Below are 18,778 nucleotides of genomic sequence, written 5' to 3'. Positions count from 1 at the left end.
TTTTCATGTTTTAAATATGGCATACTCATTCTTATATCATTTTGGCTTATTACTTCAGGAGAATTGATATATCTTTGGCAGAACTTCAGAATAAACGAGCTGTTCCATGTGAATCTGGACAGGTATGTTTATTTTTGGTTTTGGAGGGCAGGGGGGAGAATAAGTTACAATGACATAGCTATAACTAATAATGTGTTAGCACTTCTGTTATCCTTTTTTTCATAAACTTGTAATTTATCCATAACATTCCCATTAGTATACAAATACTGAATCACCAAGCAATTTTAAGCTAATTTTTAAAAATTTACATTTTTTTGCATGTAGATTTAGAAACTGAATCTTGACAGTCCAAGTGTAATATGTTTCCCTGCCCACTCAATAAGCAAGCAAATGGGTTCTGAACTGAAACTTTTGATTACTATACTTTGTGAATGCAGAACCATTTGAAAGCAGTTTAACTATTGAACTGATGCCATTTAACCTATGGATCCAGTGTTCCACCTGGGGTTATAAAAGACTCTAACCTCCTTCCCACCCCCTAAACTAAATAGCTGTCCTGAGTGCTTCTTTCTTTGTAGGCACAAGCAGCCTCAGCACTATTTACCTCAGACTGTGACGGTATTGTCAATGTACTTCAATTTAATGATTATAGTTGTAGTTATATATTGTTTAAAAAAATGTTAGGCTCTAGTTATTGTGTATCCAGAAAAGCATCCAGGCTTCAAGCACTGCACTGCATTTCACATTAGGTACTTAAAGTGTTTGGGAAAGAGACACCCACCTGAGAGTATTTGGCTGGTGTACTCTGATTTCAGAACAAGATTCAAACAAGAAAAGTTGCCTCCTGTTGGGAGTAAGCCTTTCCATGTGGCCCTCGGTCTGAGGCTTTGGATCATCTGATCAGAAATACTTGGATCTTTCTCCAAAGAGGAAAGACAAATGTTGGTTATAGTAGCCAGTTCAGAGACCCTTAGGCTAGTCCTTGGTTAAGAAACAACATGCTGAGATATCAAGATAATTTTGATGTAGCTGTTTCAAAGAACATTCAAGACGTAAGCTCTTGGTGCCAAGTTCAGTGTTGTATGGGGAAGTATTGCCTTTAAAGGTCTAATCCTCCAGTTCTCCAGCCTATTTACTTCTGTATTTTGAGCTTGGTTCTTAGTAGACTTATGGCTACTCCTTTTGAATATTGGGGAACTGTTCTTTACCTTTTCTTTTCATAAAAGTTGTCTTCCTGGTGGCTGAGTAAAATCCAGTCTTTAATGATGGACCCTCCTTGTTTAGTATTTTCCAAAGAGAAAGCAATGCAGCATCCTTAGTTAATACTTCTGCCTAAAGTATAGTATCTGAGCATCATCTAAAATAAAACATATCTATATCATCTGCTCAAAGCTTCATAACATGCTGAGGGAGACAAGATGAATAAATTAGATGTAAAAACAGACCTTTGAAAACTAAGCCTTTTTGGAAGTAATCTCAATTGAGGCCTTGGTAACAAGACCAAAGGAGAAAAGATCGCCATCTAGAAATTATCCATATGGTTTAAATACTGTATCTGGGTATCAGTTACTGGATGGACTGTGCTTGAGTCCCTTTCGTCTTTCTCCAGCACCCCCTAGGTGGCAAACATGGCTGCATGCACCTCACTCTGTGTGGAACCATGCACTTCAACCACTCTCTAATAATGTGACAGGCCCAACTTGGTTTGGTTTCTGTCAGTCCTTTAACCACTTCATTGGTCACAGGACCCAAGGGAAAGTGACTCCAAAACAGTTTTTTTTTTTTTTTAAAGCCCCCATTGTTTATTCATTCACCAATGGTACAAAGCAAGGATAAATGCAATAAAAGTCTACACGCATATTTCTCTTTACCTAACCATTAATTGCGATCTTTCATATGTTTCAGCCAGCCCATTTATCTCCACCTCTGGGTTATGAGACGCCAACTGCCCCTACTACAGTTTCTGCATTTCTCTCTCTTTTTGTCTCCTTGCTAGCCTGTCAGCTGACTCCTGGGGCAGACCCTTTTAACTCACTGTACCTCTTCCTTTTCTCTGTTCTTAGCCTTGATAAAACGTCTCACCAGAGTTGAGGCTGAGGAGCCTTCACTTCATGGCTATAAACCTGGCTATTGTGTTTGAGTATTTGGTAGGATGCTCCTTATCATGAGCATTGTAAATGCAACGAGTCATATGCCATATTCATCAACACAGATATTTCCTATATCATTACAGCAGGCCTGAAAGAGTTCTAGCACCAAGAGGGACCTGAAGCTCGTTCTGCCAGGGGAGTCACTTTCCCAATTAGTCTCATTAATATACCTTTCTTTGTTAGGATGTCACTAGGCATTTCACTCATAGCTTTATTCAGCACTATTTTCTCAACTCCATAGCCAAATAGGATCCTCATTTGAGGAAAGATGGCCTGAGGTCTTTTAATTAAGTATTCTGCCCTCTTACCGCTTGCTAATCTGCTCTAGTGCAAATTTACAGAGGTAACTTCATGAAGAAGAACTGCAGTCTAAATACCAGTAACTGGAGTTCTGTGAATATTTTGCCTCTTCAGCTCTATACTGACCCTTCCTTCTCTGTTACTTTGGGATCTTGTAATTAGTAAAATGAAGCAGAGAGGATCCGCAGATAGTTGCAGAACTGAGCTCTTTATAACCATGGTTGGAACTTTGTATCCATGGGTGGATGTGCATGCCTGTCTCCTACTCCCCCTCAGATGGTTACACCTCTTTAAAATGGTTTTGCAAGCATAAGACAACCCACAGCACCTACTGTGTGGATCTAGTAACCTGCCTTTAAGTTGATTTTATATATCCAATATAATTTCAATAAAATTTCCCTTCCTATTACTTAGACTGTTGTGAGAGTTCTAGAAGATCCAAATGATCTACGGCATGATATAGAGAGGAGGAGAAAAGAGAGGCTGCAGAATGAAGATGAGAGAGTGTTTCACATAGACAGTGTAATTCAAAGGTAATCTACCTTTAGTGAATACATCTGTATGCCTGAGTCTCTAGGGTCATCAGAAATTTTTTGCATCTATTTTTAAGATTTACCCACAATTTAGTTCAGATGTGGTAAGGTTGGTCCTTGAATTTTGAGTCTCAAATTCCATTGAAATGCACTACAAATACACCTAGACCTTATTCTTTAGTAACAAAGAACAGCCTTGAAAGAGAGAACAACTTAACTTTTAATACAGGTGAACTGCAATACAAAAATCAAAATTAAGCTTTAAATGCCAAATGTTCCCATTGGCCAGGCTGTGAATAGGAGGAAGGAATTCAACTCAAATATTTTTTTAACCATTTTTTTTAACCATTTAAAAATTCCTCTTTGTGTCATAAAATTCTCTTGGAGTTCTCTGGTTCACTTGACAGTATTCTGGAATGAATTGTTCTGTACAACCACTGCTGTTTTTGATGTCCTGATCTGGGATATTTTCAATGAGCAGGAAGTTCTAAGGGTATTTTAGAAATCTTTTTCAGAACATTTAGTTATAGCTTATTACTGCACTGAGTGCCTCCTACTGCTTGGTTAGTGGGGACATTCAGCACAGAAACATCTGCTTAACTCAGTTTTACTACTTCACTTGTTAATAATCTTAAAAGATTAATCTGAATATAAAGAGATGACTTCTTTGTACAGAAAAGAATTGTGTGAGAAATTGCCAAATTGTAATGAAATAGGGCTAGATTTGATACCTCATAACTTGCCAGTGCATATTTATTTTAAATACAAAGTCTATTATATAATAAAGGTTGCAATACCTGTTGATTAGAAAACTAATTTGTGCCTTGGACTGGGTGCAGATTTAAGAAGGGAATAAGGAAGGTATGGAAAAGGAACTAATTTTCTTTCCTTTGTCAATTTGTAACATTATCTATTTTTTTTTTTAAAAAAGGAAAATGTGAAGAGAACTTTCATGATAGCTCATACAGAATGTATTACATCACTGACTATCTTGACTCACTTCTGTTCAAATATCATCCCGTATATCTCAATGGATTTGCTTGGAATTCATTTTATAACTATGTATTTTCAAACAATAACAACGTATATTAAAATGCTTTTAGGCCATACTACAAATTCTTATTTAAAAGTAGATACTAAGCAACTTGAATAGCTAAAGGTAAATGGTCAGCTGTATAGTCCCAAAGCTAAATCTTGACTTGTAGTGAGTGCTTCTTTTCATGGTGAATCTTTTCTTAGATAGATGTTATATTACTAGGTTTGTCGTGTACTAAAGAGGGAGAGAGTGGTATGGCGTGTTTAGGAAGGAGACCGAAGGGTATAATATCAGTAAACATTCTTTTATGTACTGCATAATGTCTGTTTTAATTTAGAACGTTAAAAATTAGAAATGTTGTATGGTTTTCTTTAGAAGACTGTTTAGTGGTGCTTACACTAGTGAACTGGTCTGTTTCTATCAGGAGAATATATAAAAGGCATTTTTAAAGCAGCATGCCAGGTTTTATGCATTTGAAACAGTTAACCATAAATCCCAATCTTATGTTTCACACAGTTATTCTTTAGCTTTATACTGAAACTGTATACAAGACACCATAGTACAATTGCAAAATCTGCAAATGTTTGAAGGGAAAAAAATATAATTTTGTGCAGAAGAAATATAGTTTCTCTCTTCGAATGATTGCTCATATCCATTCCAATATAGGTGTGTGCATGCCCCATGAACAGATTCCCGGAACTTTTTTCCCTTAGCAAGCCCCGTAGGGTCGGCTCAGGTGCCCTCTGGAGTACTGCGCTCATGCTGCGGTACATAGGGCGCTGCCAACCTTGCAGGCCCTCAGTTCCTTCTTTCCGCCTGTGACGGTTGCTGGAACGTCTGCCTCTTGCATAGCGCAAGTAGCATCCCTTAGCAATTCATAGTGCCTTTTCATTCTTCTGTTGATAGCTGTTAGTAACTACATAGGGCAAGTTAGCAACTTAGATAGTGCCCTTTGGGGCTATAATCGAGCCATGCCTGGCTCCATTGAATTTAAAGCCTGAATCCTCTGTGCAAAAGCCTTTCCCTTGAGTGTCCCTCACGATCGTTGCCTCCGATGCCTCGGGGAGTAGCACCGAAAAGAGAGATGCCGCATCTGTAAAGCCTTCAGCCTGGCGTCCCTCTCCTTCTGGGTACAGAGCTTGAAGGACATCTTGATGGAGTCCGCACTTCATCCGGACTCCGAGCCGTCGTGTTCTCCAGCAGCACCGAGCGTCTCCTTGGTGTGGAGCGCTCCACCGGCACCGAGCCACCCGGAACAGGGCCACCCCTTGGATGACGGGTCAGACCCTGAGGAAGGCCCCTCCACAGGGCATCTTCCACAGTCGTTGTCCTCGTCCCCAGATGAGGCGACTGCCAGGGACCGCAAGGCCCCTCTCTTTGATTTCTGGGCCCACCAAGACCTGCTGAAGAGGGTGGCGGGCAATTTAAGCCTCAAACTTACAGATGTCTGAGCAGGAGGACCCCCTCTTTGGGGTATCCGGGTCGACAGGACCCTCACGAGTTGCCCTGCCTGTTCACGAGAGGGTGATGAAAATAGCCAAGGCCCTCTGGCAAACCCCGTCCTCGGTGGCCCCCACCTCTAAGGGCGCCGAACGTAAATATTATGTTCCTAAGGAGGGGTTTGATTTTCTTTACATCCACCCCGCCCCAGGAACACTTGTGGTGGATGCCACTAATCAGCGGGACCACCAGGGCGGCCAGGACAACACCTCCAAGGACAAGGACAGTAAAAAGCTAGACTTGTTCGGCCGCAAAATGTATTCTGCTGCGGCCCTGCAGCTGAGGGTCGCTAATCATCAAGCGCTCCTCAGGAGATACAATCTAAATTTGTGGTCCTCACTGCAGAGGTTCCAGTTGGTGCTGCCTCCGGACCAGTGGCCGTGGACTTAGCCACTGTGTCCCAAGAAGGTGTGGAGGTAGCAAATGCAGCATTGCAATCTGCCAGTGATGCAGCGGATACCACCAGCAGGGTGATGGCTTCGGCCATCGTTATGCACCGCTGTTCCTAGCTCCAAGCTTCAGGCTTGTCCCAGGAGGTCCAACAAGCTATACAGGACCACCCATTTGACGGCACTGGCCTCTCCTCGTAGAGGACAGACGAGAAGCTTCATGCCCTGAAGGACTCGCGAGCCACCCTAAGGTCCCTCGGGCTCTACACCCGCAGGCCTCGAGGCGCCAGTCTCGACCTCAGGCCCAGAGGCAGCCGCAACCTCCACCCAGGCTGCCCCCCAGACCCGTTCAGCCTGGAGGGGTCGGGATCGGTACCGGGTGCTTAGCTGCCGTGATGGCCTGGAGTCCTCTGCAGGGCCCCAGCGAGGGCAATGCTGCCAATAAAAGGTTTTGACGGTGCGCATGAGGGTGGCACTCCTCCTTTCCCCCTGGATATTTTCTGGCCCTTTGCTCACAGACTCCAGCCATACTATGCCGAGTGGGAAACCATCACCACGGACCGATAGGTCCTTGGTGTAGTCCTCAGGCTATGCCCTGCAACTTACAGCCTTCCCCCCCGGACTCTCCCCTTACCCAGTTCCTCTTCAGGGACCCATCTCACGAGCAACTCCTCATACAGGAGGTCAACTCCCTCCTCTGGCTCGGAGTGGTAGAAGAGGTTCCTCCACAGGACCGGGAAAGGGGATTTTATTCACGGTACTTCCTAATCCCCAAGGCCAAGGGGGGCCTGAGGCCGATATTAGACCTCTACCGTCTGAACAAGTTCATCAGATGCACAAGGTTTCACATGGTTTCCCTAGCCTCCATCATTCCCACTCTAGATCCAGGGGACTGGTATGCTGCCCTCGACCTCAAGGATGTCTATTTTCACATCACTATCCTCCCCGGTCACAGAAGGTTCCCCAGGTTTGTGGTAGCTGGCTGCCGCTACCAATTTGCAGCCCTGCCCTTTGGCCTCTCGTCCGCTACAAGGGTCTTCACAAAATGCATGGCGGTGGTAGTGGCCCACCTCCGCCGCAGAGGGGTCCAGATATTCCCATACCTGGACGATTGGCTGATCCGGGGCAGGTCCAGGTCCCACGTGAAGAACAGCCTGACACTCACCTGTGCCACATGCACCAGACTGGGGCTGCTCATCAACGAGCAGAAGTCCACACTCACGCCAGTGCAGCGCATAGAGTTTATAGGGGCCACCCTGGATGCTACCCAGGCCAGAGCCTTCCTCCCACGGCCTCGATTCGAGACCATGGCTGCCATAATCGCTGATCTGCACAGGTCCCCCATGACAACAGCCAGGAACTGCCTTTAGCTGTTGGGACATATGGTGGCATGTACGTATGTGGTGAGGCTGGCTCGCCTCAAGCTCAGGCTTCTCCCAGGGTGGTTGGCCTCGGTGTATGTACCAGCCAGGCATTCGCTGAACAGGGTGGTCACGGTTCCCACCCAGGTACTGTCCTCCCTGGACTGGTGGAGGAACCTGCTGGAGGTTCTGAGCGGTGTCCCTTTCAGAAACTTGGTTCCTTCAGTGACTCTGATAACGGATGCCTCAGATGTGGGATGGGGGGCCCACATCAGCAAAGACCTGAGCACCCAGGGGCTCTGGTCACCAGACGAAAGGGCTCTCCATATAAATGTCAGGGAGCTCAGGGCAGTCTGCTTGGCCTGCAAGGTCCTCCTCAGGTTTCTAAGGGGCAGGATGATTCAGGTCCTCACGGACAACACGGCAGCCATGTTCTATATGAACAGGCGGGGGAGCGCGCTCCTTGGCTCTTTGCCAGGAGGCTACTTGACTTTGGGACTTTGCTGTGAGGCACGACTTCCACGTATCTGCCTCTCACCTCCCGGGGATCTGGAACGACGAGGCAGACCGCCTCAGAAGGTCGTTCTTACCCTGCCATGACTGGTCACTGCACCCGGAGGTGGTGACTTCCATTTTCCACAAGTGGGGGGCTCCCCAACTGGACCTGTTCCTGTCGTCCTGGAACAGGAAGTGCCCAAGATTCTGCTCGCTCCAAGGTCACGAGCCGGGCTCCCTCTCTGATGTGTTCCTTCTAGACTGGATGGGGACCCTCATGTACGCGTTTCCCCCCATCCTGCTCCTACTCAAGGTCCTCTTGAAACTCAAGAGGGACAGAGTGGATATCATACTGATTGTGCCAGTTTGGCCGAGGCAGCGTTGGTAGAGCATGCTGCTCGACCTGTCCATCGACACGCCGATCCCGCTCCCGAGGCGCTACGACCTGGACCAGGGTTGCCTACTGAACCTGGACCTGGATTCCCTCCACCTGACAGCATGGAGTCTCCGTGGCTGACAGAGGGGGAGAGAGCCTGCTTCATACAGGTCCAGCAGGTTCTGCTGGGCAGCAGAAAACCTTCCAGTCACGTGGTATACTGGGCAAAGTGGAAGCGTTTTACCTGTTGGGCAGAGTCCCGGGTATCCCACTGAGCTGTTCGCCCATACAGGCGATTTTGGAGTACCTGCTCCATCTCAAACTCCAGGGTCTAGCACTGGCCTCCCTGAAGGTGCACCTGGCGGCTATCTCGGCCTTCCACCAGCCAATGGAAGGGCAATCCCTGTTCTCTCATCCCATGTCAGTCAGGTTCCTCAAAGGGGTGGAGAGGCTGTATCCACAGGTCCATGACCCGGTGCCTCCCTGGGATTTGAACCTGGTCCTCGCCATGTTGACAGGACCCCCCTTTGAGCCCATGGCTACAAGCCCGCTGCTCGTCCTCTCCTGGAAGGTAGCCTTCCTGGTGGCCATTACATCGGCTAGGACGGTCTCCGAGATAAGAGCATTGACCTCGGGAACCCCCCCTACACGGTCTTCTGTAAGGATAAGGTCCGCCTGAGACCCCACCTGGCGTTTCTGCCTAAGATGGTGTCTCAGTTCCACTATAACCAGGATATCTTCCTCCTGTGTTCTTTCCTAAACCACACGGTTCGGTGGAGGAGCAGAGATGGCATTCGCTGGACATCAGACGAGCCTTAGCCTTCTACATCGAGCGGACCAGGCTGTTCCGGAAGTCAACGCAGCTGTTTGTGGCAGTAGCGGACCGGATGAAAGGCTCACCTGTCTCCACCCAGCACATCTCCACCTGGATCATCGCCTGTATTAGGAACTGCTACGAGCGGGCGAAGGTGCCACTTCCAGGACCTGTGACAGCACACTGAACCAGAGGCCAGGCCTCATCCGCGGCCTTCCTGGAACGAGTTCCCTTGCAGGACATCTGCAAAATCAGCGACCTGGTCGTCAGTCCACACCTTCATGTCCCACTACGCCATTGTGCAACAGGCAAGAGAGGACGCAGGCTTTGGCAGGGCCGTACTGATGAGAGCAGCTTACCGTTGACTCCTACCCACCTCCAAGGTATGGCTATTTAATCACCTATATTGGAATGGATATGAGAAATCATTCGAAGAGAGAAAACAGGGTTACTTACCAGTAACTGTTGTTGTTCGAGATATGTTGCTCATATCCATTCCACACCCACCCTCCGTCCCCACTGTCTGAGTCGGCAGAAAGAAGGGACTGAGGGCCCGCAGGGTCGGCAGCGCCCTATGTACCGCGGCATGAGCACGGCACTCCAGGGGGTGCCTGAGGCGATCTTACGGGGCTTGCTAAGGGAAAAAAGATCCGGGAATCTGTGCACAGGGCGCGCGCACACATATATTGGAATGGATATGAGCAACACATCTCGAAGAACAACAGTTACTGGTAAGTAACCTGGTTTTTCCCCCTCTGCATCTTTGCTGGTTTTGGTGACATGTAACTCCAAGAATTCTTCATCATTCATTCAGTGTTTCTTCAGATCCTGAAATTTCATAGGTTAATAGTTTTTAGCCCAGAAGAGATAATTTGATTGTCTAGTCTAACGTGCATAACATAGATCAGAACCAGATTTTCACAGTTCCATCTTCATAATTTGCTCTTCTCTCTTCTTAACCCATGTGCTAAGAGTATATTGTATTCGGTATTTGAGTATATGACTTTCAGTGGGACTTGCATTCCTAAATCATGTAGGCCATGTCTACACTACAGCATATGTTAGCAGAACTTATGAATAAACTACCCTTCTGAGTGACATAAGTTAGACCAATATAAGCGCTATATCTGCTCCCGACATAACTTCTGCCCCTCGCAGAAGTGGTTTTATTATGTCTATGGGAGAGCTCTCTTCCGTCGGCATAGAACATCTTCACCAGATGCGCTGCAGTGGTGCAGGTGTGGCGCTGTACATGTAGACAAGCTGTTACATGCTTTAGAAAATCCTATCTATGGTACATAAATGTACACAGTGTGACATCCAGGTCTGTGTTGTAGGAGGAATAGAACTTGTGATCTTCAGCTCCAAAAATGCAGACTTCTTCCGTTCAAACTAACAAAACTCCATTTTATAAGAGCACCAAGACATAGAGCTATGTTGGACAGCCACAGTAGGCTGAGGCTATGTCTACACTGCAGAGTGAAGTCGACTTACTTAAAATCCACTTTCACTTGCCGATTTTTAGAAGTCGCTAGAGCGTGTCCACACCACACTCCTTGCGCTGGACTCATGCATCCACACTCGCCACGTTTGTGTTGCCATTCAAAGCAGTGCACTGTTGGTTGCTATCCCACAGTGCAACTAGCCACGGGGGCTGTTGGGATGAGTTTCATTGTCCCATGATGCAACACTCCTTCCCCCTCCCTTCTTGCCCCAAAGAAACAGGAAACTGGTTTTTGCGCCGTTTGTTTATGCCGTGTGCTTGCCATTGCTGTGGAGACATGGAGCCAGCTCAACCCTGCACTATTATTGTGAGCATCACAAAGACATCACGGTTTATCCTTGAGTATTTTCAAAGGAGAGCAAGAACCCGAAGCACAGACAACAGCGATGTCACCAAGGCTGCCCTGCTACAAGATATCAAGCAGAACAATTCCTGATTGCTGCAGGCCATAATGCATCATCTGCAGTCTGTGGAGTGCTGGTTCTGGTCCCGAGAAACAAGCACAGACTGGTGGCACCGCTTTGTTATGCAGCTGTGGGATGATGACCAGTGGCTGCAAAACTTTCGTATGCGAAAGGCCACTTTCCTCAAACTTTGCGCGGAGCTGTGCCCCTCCCTGAAGCGCGTGAATACTCACTTGAGACAAGCTCTGACGGTGGAGAAGCAAGTGGCCATTGCTTTATGAAAGCTGGCAACCCCTGAATGTTACCGCTCAGTTGGGAATCAGTTCAGAGTCAGTAAATCTACAGTGGGAGTTGCCATGATTCAAGTGTGCAGGGCCATCAATAGACTTCTGCTACAAAGGGTAGTGACTTTGGGAAATGTGCAGGACATAGTGGACAGGTTTGCTGCGATGGAGTTCCCAAACTGCAGGGGGGGGCCATTGATGGCACACACTTCCCTAGCTTAGTGCCTGCACACCTAGCAACAGAGTACATAAACCACAAAGGGTACTTTTCCATGGTTCTACGGGCCCTTGTGGATCACAGGGATCATTTCACCAACATCTGTGTGGGGTGGTCTGGAAAGGTGCATGATGCGTGCATATTTAGGAACATAGGGCTGTTCTCTAACATGCAGGCAGGCACTTTCTTCTCAGACAAAAAAATTAACATCGGGGGTGTGGAAATGCCCATAGTGATCTTGGGGGATCCTGCTTATGCCTTGCTCCCTTTGCTAATGAAGCCATATACTGGGCACCTTGACAGCGACAAGGAGCATTTTAATAACAGGCTAAGCACTTGCAGAATGGTGGTGGAATGTGCATTTGGGCGTTTAAAGGCCAGATGGAGAAGTCTCCTTACTAGGCTGGACATGAGTGAAAAGAACATCCCATCACTTATATCTGTGTGCTGTGTTCTTCATAATGTGTGTGAAGCGAACGGGGGGAGGTTCCCTCAGGGTTGGGCTGTGGAGGCAGAAAGACTGGCTGCCAATTTTGAGCAGCCAGATGGCAGCAATACACTCAGAGCCAACTGCGGAGCCCTTTGCCTTTGGGAAGCATTGAAAACCAGGTTTTGCAATGACATGCAGTAATGATTTCTGTTTCTGTATGTTTTGTGCCTTTGCATACCATCCCCCCTACCATCGAAATCAGTACCCTCCAAAGCCCTCCTCAGACAAGCTATGAATTAATAAAGAGACGTATTGAAATGATGCAAACTTTTATTTATAAACATTCAAGTCGGTGTGGGCGGGGGGCAAGTGTTCATTCACAGTTTCAAGGGGTAACGTGGTTGCTTGCAGGACAGCTGTCAGTGTGGTTGACGCTGCTTTCTGCTTGCCTTCACCGGGATGGAGTGCACTACGTACTGCAGCCTGGCCATTCTCCTCTGAGACTACTTGGGGGTGGGGGAGAGCAGCAAAGCCATAAGCGGAGGAACGTTCTGGAGGGGCTGCAGCAGGACTCTGTCTGGCCGCCGCTCCTTCTGAAGCACCACATGCCACCTGAGCATGTCTGCCTGATTGCGCATGATTCTCAGCATCTACTACTGGGTACTGCGCTCATGCTCCTGCATTGCTCTTCGATTCTGCCTGTCTTTGTCGATGTTCTTGGACAAGGTCAGCCGCCACGCTCAGAGCTCTGTCTCAGCAGCCACAGAGGTGTTCATGAGCTCGCCAAACATGTCGTTGCTTGATTTTTTTTTCCTCTTTCTGATCTGCAATAGTCTTTCCACAGTGGTTCTAGAGGGGGATGCCAAGACCATCGTGTCTACTGAATGAAAAGAAATGCACAATGTTGCCATTGTTAGCAGACACAGAAAACTGAAGCAAATGAAACAATGTATAAAATACTCCCGTTAGTGTGCACAAGGTTAAGCCAGACCCACATTCCATTACGAGCATCTCAGAAGGGTCGGCTTGCTGTGCCATTACAGAGATGGTAAGCCGGGGCACTTTACTCTGCTATAGAGAGAATTAATTATCTCTAAAAAGCTCATTTCAAATGTTCTGTATGAGAGGGCTGACCGGGTGCCACGGTTTAATTAAGATGACCGTTTTGGGACGAGGTGGCCACAGTGTAGCTGAGGACAGCAAGGGGGATGTTAATAATCTTGTCAGATACCATGACAAAATTATTTAAGTGACTCAGTAGCCCAATAAAAAGGGGACTTGAGAGATACAGGGTATCGGCTGTGTAGCTCGGGTACTTTAAACATACGTCGTCTTCCCTAGGTGACCATGAGCGATATTAGTCTCCTGAGGGTAACGCATGAGAAAAGGGAAGGTTTGCTGCACGCAGCGGGGTACCAGCCTGACCCTTATGCTGCTATGCTGTGTTCCGCCATGATTCCCCTGAAACCTTGTGCAAAGGATAACAGGTTACCTACATTAAAGTTTCCTCGAGATATGAATGGATGATTCTCGGAGCATACCTCTGCACATAAATAATCTGTTCTGGGAGTAACCCCCAGTAAAGTCTGCTAAACCCCTGAAATCCCCTCCCCCCATTTAAAAGGACATAACTGCTAAGAATAAAAAAACCTCACCAGATGTGTTTTCCCCGGGATTATTATTGCTTTCTTGTGTGTTGCTGGACTGCTCTGGGGTCAGGAATAGGTCCTGATTACCTGGGAGAATGGACACCCCACTCTCCTGCACCCTGCTCTCCTCCTCCTCGTCCACAGAGTCCTCATCATTTTCCCTGGACTGGGATGCAGCGGAGGTATCGATGCTGCATGGCAGCACCGTGGTGGGGTCACTGTCGAGAATTGCATGCAGCTCCTCATAGAAGCGGCATGTTGTGGGCGAGGAGCCAGAACGGCTGTTAGCTTCCCTGGCTTTTTGATATGACTGCCGTAGCTCCTGGATCTTCACCCGGCACTGCTGTACGTCCCTGTTGTACCTCTTCTCCAGCATGTCCTGGGATATCTTCCCGTAAATGTCCAAATTTCTTTTGCTGGTTCTGAGCTAAGCCATAATGGACTCCTCGCCCCACAGACTGATGAGATCTAAGATCTCTGGTCGACTCCATGCTGGAGCGCGTTTGGGCCTTGCAGTAGCCATGATGAGTTCAGCTGCAAAGCTTTCCACACTGGCTGCACAGGACATGAAAGTTCAAATTTTCCCAGGGCATGAAGGGAGGAGCCCTTTCCGATTTGCGTGACCACGTAACAACAGAGCACAAATGTCCAGAGCGGTCACAACGGAGCATTATGGGATATCTCCCAGAGGCCATTAATGTCAATTTATGTTATGCTCTGTCCACACTGACGCAAAATCGACCCATGAAATTCTGATTACGTGTTACGCCACTTGCGGAGGTGATTTTATTACGTCGACTTTTCCTGTGCTTTAAGTTGACGGAACTACCATGTCAGTGTAGATGCAGGCTTTAGAAGAACTTGTTGTCAGTGTAGACCAGGCCTGAGACACATTCAAGCTGTAAAATAATTAAGTTCAGTAGAACCTCAAATATATACTTCGGGATTGGAAGATGTTTGTAACTCTGAACAAAACGTTATGGTGGTTCTTTCAAAAATGTAAAATGGAACATTGATTTAATACAGCTTTGAAACTTTACTACGAAAAAAAACAATGCTGCTTTTAACCATCTAAATATAAATGACACAAGCACAGAAACAGTTTTCTTATCTTGTCAAATCTTTTATTTTAAACTTTCCCTTTATTTTTTGTTATTGTACTACCCCTTTATTCTTATATGCCCTACAGTCAGTGTCTTCAGCTGAGGCTGGGGGATATCTCTGCAAAACTGGCACCTGGTGCTAAGGAACCTGGCAGCACTGCCTGGTTTGCAAGCATCTTGCCCTATTCCTGTTTCTTGCCTTTGGTTTGAGCTGGACGGCCCTGTCCCGCACCACTGACTCTACAAGGCCCAGCTCTCGTTTGCCTCTCCCCAGGGCTTGCCCTGCTCTATGTACTGTCCACTGCACTCCAGAGGTAGCACGTGGCAGGGAGTGGCCACCAGCTCACTGCCAGCACTCCTCTCTTCCCTGCTCCTCGCACTCTCAGAGGTGTTGGCAGGACCCAGGAGCACAGTTGCAGGCAAAGCTTGGCTGCATCAGTGCATGTGCAGTGCAGGCTGTGGCCCTTTAAACTCCTACAGAGTGCAGTGTGCTGGTGGCAGCTCAGACTCCTGCTCCTTATGCTCCAGGCCAGGCTCTGGCTGCAATAGCCACAGCTCCCATTCTAGTGCCAGCAGCTTCCTTGCAGCATCAGCAGCTCGGGCTGTGGCAGCTTCTTTCACGGGCTGGGATTGAGCTAGCAAGCTTTTCCCCCTCGTAGTGGTGGTGGGGTGTATGAAAACAGCGTCCCCCTCCTGGTAGGGTGAGGTCGGGGGGTGGTGGTGGTGAAACAGTGCCCGTGGCTTACAGGAAAACAGTGCAGACACCAGGCTGCTTCTGCTCTGGTTGCTCAGGCTGCGTTGGGCTGGCAGCAGGGGCTCACAGCAGCGTCTTCACCTCCTACCTGTAGGTGGCTGCCCCTTGCGTGGTGAGTGGTGGTGGGGACAGGAAATCCAGGTGTGCCTACCTTTAAGATCCAATACAGGCACAGAACAGTATTTGCTTTTCTTTTTTTTTTTTTCCCCTCCCTCTGCTGCTACCAGATTGCTTTCTTCTGGATCTACATGTGTTCGGTTGACCATCAGTCCACAATTTTGGTGTTCATATCTTTGAGGTTCTACTGTAGGTCTAATATATTCTAGCCAGTAGAGGGCAGGGGTAACCAAGCACATGCATCATTGAATCATTTGTACAAAGATTTTCAGTTGCATGATGAGGATTTAAGGAAGGCACAGAGAATAAATACTTGTCTGTTTATTAATCTGTGTCCCATTATGCAATGATAATTTCATGTAACTTTGGTTTCAACAGTGAAAGTGGACCATTAGTAATTTGTCAATTAATGTGCCAGTTTAACATCTCTTTTTAATACTTGTACATAATTTAAACTTTTAAAATAGCTTAGTTTTGAAAGATTCTTGGTTTAGTTTTCATTTCCTTTTTATTTTCTGAATCCAATCAGGAATGAGCAGAACTGCAGCTTCTCAAAATTACGGAACTCTCAAATTGATGGATTCCAAAAACCTATAAGGTTTATAAAATCACCTTTCAGGAAATTTATTGGGAAACCTCACATGGTAAGTGGAAGTGAAATAGGTCCCTTTCCTTGTCTTTCTCTTCTATTTCCCATATAGTCACATTCAGAATTTTGCTGTGTCGGCTAGGCTGACATGAATTGATTCGTTGTCATGTTAAGTTTCAAAAGATCATTTGTTACATCTTAAGATTTACTTGTGTTAAATTACATCGGAATAGTACTAAAGTTTACAGGTCATAGGTAAACTCTACTGCATCTGAACTTTTTCAAACGTTACAACTGTTACATAGTTTACAAAAGGGTATTGTTTGCATGAATCATTAACTTATTCTGATTTAAAATCTTGATTTTTCTGCTTCTTGTTGCCTATGTACCACTCATAAACAACTTTACTGGCTTTTTATTTTCCTGGCATGGAGATGGCTATTGGGAATCAGGAACACAGTTTGATTTAGACTTAGAACTCTTTACAGTATCAGAGTCAGAAAATTTTCAGGAGAGTCTGGATATAGGGATACCAGTCTCTAACACAGGATAATCAGAACAGATCATTGTAATTCTGGGTGCTGAATGATTTTCCAATTTCAATAGATCATGGGGAATTACTAAATTAAAACTCGGATTGATTGCAAGAAATTTGGTGATGCACTGCATTTTTCTGTACTTCATAAAATACTCCCACTTATAGCACAGATCAAAGGGTTTATTACCGAATGACTCATCTGAAGTCAATTGTAATAGTTTTGGATGAAGAACACAGCGACAGAGAGCTAGCCCACACACCAGTGGCGGACCGAAGGATAAAGTCCACATATTGCTTAAATTAAGTGCCCTCCTCTGCAGATAAATTATCTTTTTGTTACAAAAAAAGATAGATTCTAGGAAATGCATAGGAAAAAAATTCAGAGAATAGAAATAACGGGACATACTTAAAATTCATGTATGGAAAAAGCTCATGTTACTCTAGATTTTTAATTCACCACATTTAGTTGAGGCCTTTACTGGCACCTCAATAATGAGTCTTTTTTCAATAAAATGTATAAAATAAAATGTATATTAAACTGGGCAAGATGATTACTGTGGGACCAGTGCTGACCTTCGATAATTAGAAATAAATGTATGTTCCCTCTGGACAATTTCTCCACAAAGTGTCTATTTTCAAGTGTTTACTAAGGGCTGGTCTACATTGGGGACTTAGATCGGTATAGCTATGTCCCTGGGGTGTGAAAAATCTACACCCCCTAAGAGTTGTAGCTACAATGACATAGCCCCTGATGTAGACAGCACTAGGTTGACGGAAGAATTCTTCTATCAACCTAGCTACCATCTCTCAGGGAGGTGGATTAATTTAGCCAATGGAAGAACTCCTCCCCTCAGCATAAATAGTGTCTGCATTGAAGCACCACAATGGTGCAACTGCGCTGCTGTAACTGCTTGAGTGTAGAAATACCCTCAGATAAATAAGCGACTGCTTATTCAACTTTGTTAGCTTACAAAGGCATGCAAAGAAACTTTTGTTGAAATAAACACAGTGTGAACTAGCACTAAAGCCTCTAAACTTCCTGAGTTTTCAAAGGACTGTTTTGGTGCATGCAGAATAAATGAAAGAAACTAGATTGGAGACATCTAATTTGTAGTCTTTTTTTATTTAAAATCTTGAGACATCTAGTCAATATTTTACTGTCAAATTTCCATGGGCTCATCACACTGTTCCTTAGTCTACTGGAAGTCTGTTTTTTATTATCCACAATTAGTTTCACCAACTACAGAATGCAGTTGTTTTGGGGATGTAATATGGCAACTCTTTAACAGATACAGAACAACACCACAGAACAGTTTAGGACAGGATGTGAATAGTACTTTATTCATTCAGAGCTAAAATTGAAGTTATGTATTTGAAACCCTGAGAAGCTGGCTCAGTGGTTAAAGGAGTCAAAAAGGAGTTGGTTCGAAGTGGCAACTGAGTTAATGCATTGTCTTCTGAGGGTTCTGTGAAAACTGTAGCCCAGGGGTCAGCAACCTTTGGCACGCATGCCAAAGATGGCACACGCGATGATTTTGAGCGGCACGCGGTGCCACTCACGGCCCCAAGCACTGCAGCGCAGTGGCTGCTTCCCCCTTCCGGCCCCGTCCTTCTACCATGTGGGCTCAGCAGGGGCGCCCTGGCCAGAGCGGCGCCGCTCCTGGCCCCAAGCAGCACAGCACCGTGTGGCGGCCACTCCCCCTTCTGGCCCTGCCCCTCTCCCATGTGGGCCCCTCTCCCATGTGGGGGGGAGTAGCTACTGGTTAAGGCCGAGCCCCTCAGCCTTCTGTCCTCCCAGCCCCTCCTCCACCCCCGTGCTGGGCGCATCTATGCTACCCGAGGCAGCCTCCCCCCACTGCCAAAGCCTTCACTCCTGCTCCCCGCCGGAGGTCTGCCGGGGATGTCAATGGGGGGCAGCTCCATAGAGGAGGGCCCGGCTGGCACCCCCACCAGGCTGGTGCCCCCTCCACCCCTGCAGTGGGTACGGTGGTAAAGAGGGAGAGCAGGAAATGGGCCCACAGAGACACATACACCCCGGTCGCAGCTGCTGACGTGGGGGTGGCGGCAAATATAAATAATGGCCCCTGGGTGCCGGCAGGGGGGAGGGGCATGGAGAAGACTTCCCAAAGGTTGCTGACCCTTGCTGTAGCCTGACATTTAACAGGAAACTGCAAACCAGGGATTTCTTGGACAGCAGAAAATGCCTTTGCCTTGACACACACAAAAGCAACAGCA

At 46.6% G+C, this 18,778-nt stretch overlaps 1 protein-coding gene across 4 annotated transcripts in view; it reads left to right on the top strand.

The window, feature by feature from the left end:
* The window catches only part of BCLAF3 (BCLAF1 and THRAP3 family member 3), a 61,897-nt gene that overhangs the window by 23,336 nt on the left and 19,783 nt on the right, over positions 1–18,778 (top strand). For 2 of the 4 annotated variants that reach the window (XM_067545012.1, XM_067545011.1), the window contains exons 7-9: positions 59–122; positions 2,865–2,983; positions 15,946–16,060. In XM_067545012.1, the coding sequence (XP_067401113.1) occupies positions 59–122; positions 2,865–2,983; positions 15,946–16,060 (298 nt within the window). Of the gene's footprint in view, positions 1–58; positions 123–2,864; positions 2,984–3,914; positions 4,473–15,945; positions 16,061–18,778 lie in introns of those variants that run through there. The other 2 variants (XM_067545014.1, XR_010919119.1) reach the window with 2 other exon arrangements.

This window comes from Emydura macquarii, unplaced genomic scaffold, assembly GCF_026122565.2.
Source record: "Emydura macquarii macquarii isolate MOO-44397 ecotype Brisbane River unplaced genomic scaffold, CSIRO-AGI_Emac_v2 contig_1043, whole genome shotgun sequence".
Taxonomy (NCBI): domain Eukaryota; kingdom Metazoa; phylum Chordata; order Testudines; family Chelidae; genus Emydura; species Emydura macquarii.
The sequence above is the reverse complement of the archived record's forward strand: the minus strand, read 5'-3'. Positions and strand labels throughout refer to the sequence as shown.